The 12,280-nt window shown below is 40.5% G+C and overlaps 1 protein-coding gene and 1 long non-coding RNA gene across 3 annotated transcripts in view; both read right to left on the bottom strand.

The window, feature by feature from the left end:
* The window catches only part of TBCE (tubulin folding cofactor E), a 135,756-nt gene that overhangs the window by 17,303 nt on the left and 106,173 nt on the right, over positions 1–12,280 (bottom strand). For both annotated transcript variants that reach the window (XM_024106491.2, XM_005291192.4), the window contains 4 exons: positions 10,252–10,351; positions 6,222–6,324; positions 3,705–3,781; positions 3,334–3,429 (listed from right to left, as the gene is read on the bottom strand). In XM_024106491.2, coding sequence (XP_023962259.1) covers positions 3,334–3,429; positions 3,705–3,781; positions 6,222–6,324; positions 10,252–10,351 — 376 coding nt within the window. The remainder of the gene's footprint in view (positions 1–3,333; positions 3,430–3,704; positions 3,782–6,221; positions 6,325–10,251; positions 10,352–12,280) is intronic.
* Positions 10,974–11,998, bottom strand: LOC135982666 (uncharacterized). The gene is made up of 2 exons (XR_010600180.1): positions 11,528–11,998; positions 10,974–11,246 (listed from the first exon to the last, which is right to left on the bottom strand). It is a non-coding gene; the product is annotated as an uncharacterized LOC135982666 (long non-coding RNA).

Here is a 12,280-nt window from a genome sequence, read left to right as displayed (position 1 = left end):
TTGTTTTTTTAATATAGAGGCATTCTTCAGACCAGGATATTACTGCTTTAGGAAAGGTTCTAAATGGGATTTTTCCATACAGCCAATTTTGTATTCTTGATTTGTTTGAAATTTCCATTAAAATCCACTCTTCACATAGATTAAGAAGGTTAGAAACTTGGATTTTTAATCAAACATAATTTTTGAAAATCCTGCGAACAATTTTGAGTACGGCATTCTTTCCACATATTAACAAGATTTCTCCAAAGCTAACAAAGATATCATTAATAGAATTCATGTCAATCCTAAAACATACATGTTCGTAGCCAGTTGAAGATACGTATGACCATCTGAGGCAAGCCGAGTGTAGGACCTGGAAAGCCTTCTCTACAACACACTCCTATTCAGGAGAGAGAGAGTGGTCCCAAAACTACAAATCACCTGCATTTGTAGAGCTGCCCTTGAGATGGAGGAGAAAAGGGTGTGGGATTGGAGAACTCTTATAAAAACATTCTGTCCCGCACACCCTTCTCCTATTTTGGGTCACATCCTCTCTCCCCACCTCACCCCACCTTGGAGGCATGCAATCTGCAAGTGTAGCATCACCCAGGGAAGAAGTAAGGAAGGGCCTTAGGGCTGGTCTACATTTCAAAGCTAGGTTGACCTAGCTACGTCACTCAGGGGTGTGAAAAAAGAGACATTGTTAACCCTAAGCCCCAGGGTAGACAGTGCTAGAAGTCTTCCATTGACCTAGCTACCACCTCTTGGGGAGGTGGATTCACCACAGCAATGGAAGAACCCCTTCCATCACTGTAGTAAGTGTCTACACTGCAGTCTACAGCAGTGAAGCACCTGTGCTGCTGTAGCATTTCTAGTTTAAGAAAAGGTTACTTAAGGCTTATCTACACAGGGAGATTTGTCAGTATAGCTATAGTGGTATAATTATACTGAAACAGCTGTGACAAAGTTCCTCCTCTGCCTTGGTGGGTCCTGCGCTTATTGGTGGATTTTGACCAGAGCAGGGGCTGCCCTAGAGCAATCAGGCAGCCCCTGCTCTGGTCATTCAGGGAACAGAAAACTGTTCAGAAAACTGGATGAACAGTTTTCCTTCTACCAGACCCCTGTACCCCACTGGCCTGGGTCTGTCACATAGCTATGTTGGTATAATTCCCCATGTGGATGGACACTCTGTTTTGGGATTTAGGGTACACCTACACCAGGGGTGGGCAAACTACAGCCCGCAGGCCACATCCAGCCCGCCAGACGATTTAATCTGGCCCTCGAGCTCCTGCTGGGGAGCGGGGTCTGGGGCTTGCCGCACTCCTGTGCTCCAGGCAGGGAGCGGGGTCTTGGGCTGCTTCACGCACGCATGCCATGGCTCTGCGCAGCTCCCGGAAGCAGCAGCATGCCCCTCCTCTGGCTCCTACGTTTAGGGGCAGACAGGGGGCTCTGTGAGCTGCCGTCGCCCAAGCGCCACCCCCGCAGCTCCCATTGGCCAGGAACTGCAGCTAATGGGAGCTGGAGGGGCGGCACCTGCAGATGGGACAGTGCGCAGAGCTGCCTGGCTATGCCTCCACGTAGGAGCTGGAGGCGGGACATACCGCTGCTTCCGGGAGCTGCTTGAGGTAAGCACCACCCAGAGCCTGCCCCCTGAGTCCCTCCCACACCCCAACCCCCTGCCCTGATCCCTCTCCTGCTCTCTGAACCCCTTGATCCCAGCCCAGACCACCCTCCTGCACCCCAAACCCCTCATCCCCAGCCCCACAGCTCACATCTCCAGCCGGAGCCCTCACCCGCCCCCTGCACTCCAACCTCCTGCCCCAGCCTGGACCCCCCCTTGCGCACCCTGAACTCATTTCTGGCCGCACCTCCAGCCAGAGCCCTCATCCACTCCTGCAACTCAATCCCAATTTCATGAGCATTCATGGCCCGCCATACAATTTCCATACCCAGTTGTGGCTCTCAGGCCAAGAATTTTGCCCACCCCGGCCTACACTGTAATCAGAGGTGTGACTACTGCACACGTAGACATAGCTAGATCAAAGCTAGCTTGGGTAACTCAAATAATACCAGTGACATCTCGAACAACAGCAGTGAAAGGTGTGACTACAGTGTACACATAGCCTCAGCGTGCTTTTTTTTGGTTTAACATGTGTCTTTTTGGAAGTTGTTAACCTAAACCAAAAAAAGGCACTTTAAATCCAAAATGAAAGCATCCATACAGGGAATAACAGCAGCAAATTATACTAGTGTAGGTATGCTGGTAAATTTCCCAGTGTGGACAAACTCTTAGGCTTGGTCTATACTTAAAATTTGTATTGGCATAGCTACTGCGGGATGTGAAAAAACCACGCCCCTGACTGACACAGCTATGCTGACAAAATCCTCATTGTAGAAGCAGCTATACTGACAGAAGAGGGCTTCTGTTGGCATAGGTAATGTCATTCGGGAAGATAGTGTTCCTGCACCAGCAGAAAAACTCCTCCTGTTGGCGTAAGCTACATCTACACTAGGGAGTTATGCTGGCATAACTATGCTGACATAGGCTCTGCAGCGTAGCCATAGTCCTAGTGTTAACTGGGGAGAGGAGCAGGTGGTGGGTGGAAATGCCTTCTTCTGTGCGATTGTAGGGATTAAAAAAGTGAGGCTCTGCCTCCATCCCTGTCTGATCACCCTTTTTTTTTCCCCCGAAGGAGAGAAGACAAATAATTTTGTGGGATCCTTTCATCTCCATGGCTAAAAGACAAGAGCTGCCAGCCAATTAAATATCCTTGGCTATCTGACCACCTATAAAAATCTCTGGTTGACTCCATGCCAATCAGAATAGTAATCCATTCAGTGTGTTGCCCAACATCATTTCCCAGAATCATACTGACATATAGGAAGGGAGTGGTCATATGTAGTTATTTAATGCATTTAATAACTGGCATTATGTATCCATTAGCAAAGAATTGCCCCTCTAAATCAGGAGCAATCTCCAAAGCTCCTTATCATAGGAAGCCCACTGAGGTTCTAAGAGCTAGTTGTCCTGAAAAGGGTTTTCTCTAGGTTTTGGTCCTATAATTGCAATATCTGAACTTCAAACTGTTTAAAAATAAATAAATCACTAATTCCATAAATATCTTAATAAAAACATGCTTTAATTAAATCTTAAAATAAAATTAAATCCTTCCCCAGATTAAGTTAAATAGTTCAGATATTCTCCACAAAAGAGCAAAAAAACCTTCATTTTCAAAATTCTGTAACTTTCACTAGCAAGGCAATATTATCATGCTTCAAACCACAAAGCATATGTGAATGAATCCATTTACAGAGCATGACAAAGAATTTACAGTAAAGTTCTTTAACAATTACCTGGGGAGATATGCTATTAGCTGCAGTTGACTTCCATCAATTAATTGGTTGTTTGAAAGGTCTAACAATTTCAAGGTCTGTAGAACATTAATGGGTCTGTAAGCATTACAAAAAATGCAATTATGTTTTTAAATTGTTTTAAAATATTTACACTCATATACACACAATATAATAAAATCAGTGTGTTCACACATAAGTATCCCAAATCACACAGTATGTTAAAATCTCCTTTGCAAGATTACCAGGGTAATGGTAATTTAACTCACTACTGGAATTTAGTTTGATTTTTATCAGACATGCCATATAACTTTATGCATACAGTATATTAATCACAAAAGGAGGACTTTAGCATTTAAAGCTAAACCTCATACCTTTCTAAAACTGTAATATCATTAGAAGCAAGGTACAATTCTTCAAGTGCTGGCCACCCCGGAGCATACAGAAGAACCTAATAGGAAAAACTTTATTTAGTATAACTGTATATATGCCAGAATCTGTGCATCACATAAGTTTTACTTAAATCACATTCAAAATATGTCAAAACTATCTAAAAGAAGCTATCTGGAATACTGTTTATTTCACTAACCCTTCCTATTTAATAGTAACTATACCTCTGATCCTGTATCTCATCTGCTAGTACAGATGGTAGTCAGTAGGATTCCACACAGCCACAGGATTCACTGTTACTGGATTGGGATCCATATTTCAAAAAGAAAAGGCTGCAGGGAAACCGACAACATTGCCATTTAAATTGTAACTTTAGGATAGTGTCACCCAGTCTTCCCCCATTCTGTGAACCACCATTTTCCATTTGGATTTTCATGTTTGGTTTACAGAATCTAGAACTTGGGAAAACTTTAAGGTTAGCCAACCAAGACTTTTTCTAAGATATAGGGCTCTGAAAAGTCTCCACTGTTTTCTGTGGAACTATGCCAAATTGGCTTAGCCTAGAAACCTCAAGATTTTATTTTAGTCCTGGATGGGATCTAATGCACAGTATTATTTCTGATAAAGGCAGGTTGACAATTTAATCTATCACTTTTAGGCCAGGCTTACGCTAGGGAAAAGGCCCATTGCTGACACCCTGCGCCAGCAACAAGTCATCTTCCTAGTGTACACAAGGTGTAAAACGAGGGTAACTAACTGAAAAGCAATTTGCACGTTTCCATGCATGGAAACAACTCAGACTTTCATTTTCCTATGTTAGATCTGAGTTCATAGAAATAGGCTTTATTATACTACCGGATGTTTGTCAGCTCCTTTATAAATACATTAAACCACCTACTATACAAAGTGATGCCAGAACCACATTTCATAAAGAATCTCAATATGGTTATAGCAAAGTGGCTCAGTCACATAAAAACAGCTTTAAAAACAGTCAGTGTTGAAAGGTGAACTGTCAGGCTGGAGGGAGGTTACTAGTGGAGTTTTTTTGTTTTTTTTTTTTTAACTGACCTTGGTACAAAAAGTGGGAATGGGCTAATAAAGTTTGCAGATTACATGAAGCTGGGAGGTATTGCCAATACAGAGAAGGACCGGGATATCATACAGGAAGATCTGGATGACCTTGTAAACTGGAGTAATAGTAATAGGATGAAATTTAACACTGAAAAGTGCAAGGTCATGTATTTAGGGATTAATAACAAGAATTTTTGTTATAAGCTGGGGACGCATCACTTGGAAGTAACAGAGGAGGAGAAGGACCTTGGAGCATTGGTTGATCACAGGATGACTATGAGCTGCCAATGTGATATGGCTGTGAAAAAAGCTAATGGTCTTGGGATGCATCAGGCGAGGTATTTCCAGGAGAGATAAGGAGGTGTTAGTAGCGTTATACAAGGCACTGGTGAGACCTCATTTGGAATAGTGTGTGCAGTTCTGGTCTCCCATGTTTAAGAAGGATGAATTCAAACTGGAACAGGTAGAGAAGGGCTATTAGGATGATCCGAGGAATGGAAAACCTGTCTTATGAAAGGACACTCAAAGAGCTTGACTTGTTTAGCCTAACCAAAAGAAGGCTGAGGGGAGATACGATTGCCCTCTATAAATATATTAGGAATAAATACCAGGGAGGGAGAGGAATTATTTAAGCTCAGTACCAATATGGACACAAGAACAAATGGATATAAACTGACCATCAGGAAGTTTAGACTTGAAATTAAATGAAGGTGTCTAACCATCAGAGGAGTGAAGTTCTGGAACAGCCTTCCAAGGGGAGTAGTGGGGGCAAAAGACATATCTGGCTTCAAGACTAAGCTTGATAAGTTTATGGAGGGGATGGTATAATGGGATAGCCTAATTTTGGCAATTAATTGGTTTTTGCCTTCCTCTGCAGCATGAGGCATGGGTCATTTGCTAGAAGATTCTCTGCATCTTGAAGTCTTTAAACCATGATTTGAGGACTTCAATGGCTCAGACACAGGTTTGATACAGGAGTGGGTGGGTGAGATTCTGTGGCCTGCGTTGTGCAGGAGGTCAGACTAGATGATCATAATGGTCCCTTCTGACCTTAAAGTCTATGATTCTATGATCTACATTAGAAAAGTTGCACCAGTATAACAAACTGAAAATCAATTTACACAAGCACACATCCTTAACGTAGATACATTAGAACCAGATTAAACTTCAGATAAACTAAACCTATTTAATTCAGTAATTTACAAATTTAACCTGGTTTAAGTGTGTCTGCATTAGGGTTTCATGCCAGTGTAACAAGCAATTTTAGACTGATTTAATTATACTGGTGCATCTTTTCTCTAATATAGATCAGACTTAACTTTGGAAGATTGTATGATCTAGTGTAAAAGCCCCTATTATGTTTTTACTGACCCATGAAACCAAATGACTAACAAAAACAATTTACTTCATAAATGTAAGAAGCTCATTACCTCTGCCCATGTTACTCCAGTTCGATTAATTGCCAGAACCCTCAATTTACCAAGTGTACAGGTTATAGAAGCAGAATCAGATGGAAATTTCATCTTGTTTTCACTGTATCAAAAGAATAAATAGGTTCTTATTTCTACAGCATAAAACAACTCAATTATTCAACTAAACCACCAATTTAGAATTACATATTTCAAAACAAAAAGGAAGACATAGGATTACATGCCATTAGAGAGGCACATTGTCAAGGACTTTGTATATTTAAATATTTTCCAACCTATTTAGAAAAATGCCTTGGTAGTTTGAGTGCAAACTCTTTCCTTGCCAATTTTATTTTCCTCTACCATGTATGTATATTTGTTGCCAATCTGAGTTCATCACATATGCTAGCCTGATGGCATTAGGAGTTTTGGATTTTTTTGAGGGAGTGGGGGAGGAGGGGTTAGTTTAAGTACTGAAGCATTAAGGTGGGAAAAGAGAATTATTTGTTACCAGAAATAAAAGTGACAAGTCAAATTTCGGGCCTATCACCCTTGACACTGTATCTTTAGAAACAGATTTAAATGAGGGTTTCAGCAGGAAATTCTTAAGAGATTCATTTTATGACAAAATGCCATAGAGATTCCCAGACCTAGCCGTCACTTAATGCTCCAGTAAAGCATCTACATTTTTAACAGAATGACAAATTAATGTATCGGTTATTGTTAGCAGCTAGCCTTTGTATTGTACATTATTGGGGAAATGCGGCGACTCCTCCTATGAAATAGTGGTATAGTAAAATATGGACTCTTCTTGTAATGGGAAAGCTTTCACACCAGATATGTACACAAGAGAAGCACCAAAAAGAGGATAGGTATTTAGAAACTTAGCCACCCTTTTTAGTGTACTCAGAACAGACGACTGGTTCTTTCAATACCTTGTAAGAACATAAGCACAGCCACAGTGGGTCAGACCACTGGTCCATATAGCCCAGTATCCGGTCTTTCAACCATGGTCAATGCCAGGTGCTTCAGAGGGAATGAACAGAACAGGTAATTATCAAGTGATCCAACCCATCATCCATTCCCAGCTTCTGGCAAACAGGCTAGGGACACTTCAGAACGTAGTTTTGCATCCTGAATAACTAATAAGTAATGTTCAATGTAGCATGCTAAGGTTTTATTTTAACTTTGCCTTAATAAAAACATTTTTTTAAAAAAGATTAAAACTAAATATTATGCATAAATGCCAGAACATTGATAAAATAAGGATTTTAAGGACTCAGCCACAGAAAAATGCTGAAATTAGAGAGTTTATACATGGTGCCATAGTGTCCTTAAACTAACTCTAGGTCCTATTTCCCTCCAAAAATCTCTTTCCTCAGTGCTTGTAGACAGAGGGAAATATACCAGAAGAGCTATGTCAGTATACTAGTATAGATATGCAGGTAAATCTCCCCATGTAGACAAGCACTTTGAGATTTCATGGCAGGCTTCCCCAATTTTCATCTGCTCTCACCCTCCCCCTACCAAAATTGTTTATTCTACAATTGTGTACCTACTTGCAACCTTTTTTTTTTATTATTTAAACTGACAAAAGGGCCAAATAAATCCAAAAATTCTGTTTGTGTCATAAGCACCAATTTTTATACAATCCATTTGAATCATAACTCCAGAAAACGCTATAAATCTGGATTACAAATTTTAAGCACTCAAGGATTAAAATTTTATATCAGAGTAATTAAAACTAATTATCTGTGCTCTCTTATTTTTCCTACTTATAAATAGTCACGGTCCTGTATACTCTGCAGCCAACTGGGCCTAAATCCTGCAGCAACTTCGTTTTGGCAGCATTCTGGTGCTGAATTCTGCAAACAAATGGAAAATCTCCAACAGCTTCAATTTAAAAGTTGGGGTCTTTTTTTAACTGAACTAACTAGGAGAAGGAATACAGTCAGTAAAGCATTCCTCTTTTATTTTGATATTAAATTCAGTTTATTTTATGTCGCCGTCAAATTTCAGTTTGCCTCAGGTTTTTGTATTGACAACTGCATTGTACAAATTGTACCATGGAGCCCTTGGATGCTGCTATGGGGACAGTTGTGACTTTTGACACAGAGAAAGGTATGGAACGTTTTTGGTACCTAGGAGTCTTTTGGTAGTGGGGGAGTGTATCTTGTCTTTCCCTACCCTTGTGAATAGGGGAAGAGGTGGCTTAATTTGGGAGTAAGGGAGCCTGAACTCCCAGTTCCCCAAATGTGCAAACCACAACAATAACCAGCAGCCATATTGTCCCTTATCCTAATATTTTGCTATTTCTTCCAACAATGATGGGTAACATTAGCTGAATATTTCTACTTAAAAAGGATCAGCTTTCAAAGTGTTAATTTTACTATTTAAACTGTCACCTTACTGTTTGAGTTAATATACTCCATGCTGATGAACAGAAAAGTTTGTCTCTGCATTATTGGTTCAAGCTGTCTGCTTACAAACTCGGGAAGACCACAATGTATCAGTTCACATTTGGAGGTTTTCTTTGAGAGCCACTGTTCTAACTTTTGTACCCTTTCACATAGCAAGCCTCTGAGTGCGACCCCCCCTTATAAATTAAACACATTTTTTATATATTTAGCACTATTATAAATGCTGGAGGCGAAGTGAGGTTTGGGGTGGAGGCTGACAGCTCGCAACCCCCCATGTAATAATCTCGCGACCCCCAGAGGGGTCCTGATCCCCAGTTTGAAAACCCCGGTCTTAGAGTGTGTGTCAGGAGGTTGCCCTATTTATTCAAGACCGCCTGCCTGAAGGTGCCCTGAGCATGCCCCCACACCTGCCTGGAGGTACCCCAGACCAGCCATAGCCGTGCCACACCTCCCATCCCCATCCATCTTATTTCTCTGAGATCTATTTCTAACAACTAGACAGGCCTAAATACACATACAAAAGTGAGATCTCAACTCCCACTTAGCTGCCTCTACTCTTCACCCCTAAAGGGGGTTTTAGTGTGCATAGCAGGAATGTGCCAACACATCAATATGTAAAAATCTATGTAAAAATCAGACTCTTGATCAAAAGCGTACTGGAACAATTTGTAGGGGAAAAAGAAAAGAAAAGAAAGTGGGACCAGGAGATAGCGTCCCAAGACAGCTAAAAACAATTCAACAAAAGGAAAACAAGTTTGTTTTAAAGCCTTCCTGCATTAAAAGAGAAAACTAAGTTATCAACTTTTCAATGCAAAGAAAAAATAGGTCTGAAAAACAACAATGAAAATAGATAATTAATAAAATTAGCTAGACTTAGTAGCTGCCAAATGAGGTACCTCAGTAAGGATGAGACAGTACATTCATAAGGCTTGCAACTGTCACCTTAACTGCAGTAAGGTGGTTTAATGTTTTTCATTGTGAAATTCCATAGGGCCTCTCATACCATTCTGAGTCAAAAGGATACTATCAACTTGATTTTTTTTTTAAGTGTATTTTCTATGAGAGCACCCTTTAAATAGTATTTTTCTGAACATTTTAAAAATAGCTTTTCTATAAACCTTTTAAAGGGGTTTTCAGCCCCGTTGATGTTTACAAGGAATTTATTAGTCAATTTCCCCCTTGCCAAGTATATACTAAAAAATGATTAAACTGACTATATATATAAGTCACTGTCACACACAGGAAGTAAACAACCAAAAAAAAAAAAAAAGAGAGAAGCAATCACAACAGTCTTAGGAGTTTCTTTCAGCCATAGCAGTCTTAGGGGCTTTTTATTTTTTAACAATAACATATACTCATTTTTGAGACAGAATTGTGATTTTCAAGTTTATAGTATTCCTTTAAAACTTTGAGACATGTAGACAAGACAAAAATGTCTACCCTAAACACTTTTGGAGAATTTGGTTTCACACAGTCATAAACATCCTTGGAAATCTATTCTTTCCTTGATATGACATGCTATTGGAAGGTATCGCACATCCAGAAAAAGACACTATACCTAATAAAAAAAATAAAAACAAAACATTCTGGAACAATTATGAAACAAAAAATATATATATTCATATATATACCTGAGATCAAGACTTTCCAGATTCTGAACTTGACAACCAATATCTGTTACTTTCTCCCAGGATGGCAACAGATTTTTTGATAGATTTATACTCCTGATATCTGAAAATTCACTTTAAGAAAAATGTATCAGAATTCGGAACTTCTTTTTTCAAAAAACGGAGGTATAACTTTACAACTATTGTGTTCTTGAACCAAAATATAGCAGAGTAAATCTGTCTGAGCTAACAGATACAACTGAGTAACTGAGCAGTAGTATCTCGGAATCTGGCACAGATATAGTACATTAAGACTTATAAAACAATTCAGTTCTACGGGTCCAGGAGAGTGTTTATGTCTAGAGTAAAGAACATACAATTCTTATTTGTTCATTTACTCTCTAAATCCAAGTGCTTAAGTGACTTCCACCCGTTCACTGGTGTGACTTTCTTTAAAACATCAGCAGCAAACATATTTCTTGAATGGTTCACCCTTAGCGCTGAAGTTTATTATAGTTGGCATTATGAAGGGATGATTGCTGGATGTCCATGTCATAGCCAACTCCTTCTCTTCAGCAGTTAAGGTTTGACCCCGATACCGAGTATTGAGAATATTTGCAAGAAAATGAGCTGGAGATAGTGCTTGCCCCGTTCGTTTTTCTAATGCTTGTAATTTAACTCTGTCATTGCATATTTGTCTTTTTAAGATCTCACTCTGTTCCTTCCAAATTTCAACAGCGTCAGCAAAAACAAACAAACAAACATTTATTTCCCTGCATTTTTTCCCAAGGCTACAGAAATAGGCTTCAGGGTACTCAGCATGTGTTCAACATTTTTCTTAAGCCCAATGTTATCTATAGTTGTTTCTGGATGATGGAGATTTTGCTACAGGTGACTATTTGACATACATGATGTGACAAACACTATCATTGGCAGATAACTCTGAAACTATAGAAAATGATGGTCATATCTTGAAGGTGGATAGTCTTCAGACTCCTCTATTTTGAGGATGGATTCTCCTAAACAAAATAAGTCAATGCAGTTATTTAAATTATTATTACCATACTGCTCATTTAGTATTACGCATTGCATTCACGAATACTCAGTACTACGTTAAAGGTGAAATTGTAAAAGGAAGAAATGCCTATTTCAGCTATTTATTTTTTATTACAACTGCGTCTAAAATGCTAGTACCATAGAGTAACAACTACATTTTTTGCTCAAACATGAGAATTCAAGAATAGTCCAGAAGGAAGACAGGCAGTCCTTAAGAAAGAAGTCTGAAATAAAGTTTACCAACCTGAAGATCCTGCATGTTCAGACATGTTCCTTTCATCACCTTCAACACAGCTTCCTCCTGAGAAGGAACACTTCTCATGATATTGTTTCATTTGGGCAACCAGGCCTTGCATTTCTTTGTTGCACTGTTTGCATTTTGCATGCATGCCTGTCTTACCCACAGGTAGAGGAACTTCATTAAAATATTCCCAAACTGGGCCTCTTTTACAGCCTGCTGCCATTATAGTGAGAGAATGGTATGGTAGATCTCAAATTAATGAAGGCTACACTCAGAAAGACCTCCAGACTTCTGGAATGTTCTGCTCAAACAGTTTCACTTTTGTTTCTACTGCCTGTCCCTCCCTTCTCACATTTATCTCCAGACTTTTTCCCCTTGTCCAGATCTATTCCACCCCCAACAATAGGGTTACCATATTTAAAAAAATTAAAAAAGAGGACACTCAACGGGCCCTGGCCCTGCCCCTTTCCCACCCCCGGCCCCACCCAACTCCGCCCATTCCCCGCCCCTTCCCCAAAGTCCCCACCCTAACTCCCCCTCCTCCCTACCAGCCACGCGAAAAGGGCTGCCCGAGCGCTACCAGCTTCACGGTTTGCCAGGCAGCCTCCAGACCCTGTGTCCCCGGCCGGCGCTTCCACAGCGCAGCTGGAGCCCGGGAGGGGAAGCGCCCAGCCCGGGGCGCAGGATCTGGAGGCTGCCCGGCAAACTGTGAAGCCGGTAACGCTCGGGCTTCGGGCAGCCCCTATGCCTCCGGAC

This window comes from Chrysemys picta, chromosome 3 (genome assembly GCF_011386835.1).
Source record: "Chrysemys picta bellii isolate R12L10 chromosome 3, ASM1138683v2, whole genome shotgun sequence".
NCBI lineage: Eukaryota > Metazoa > Chordata > Testudines > Emydidae > Chrysemys > Chrysemys picta.
The sequence above is the reverse complement of the archived record's forward strand: the minus strand, read 5'-3'. Positions and strand labels throughout refer to the sequence as shown.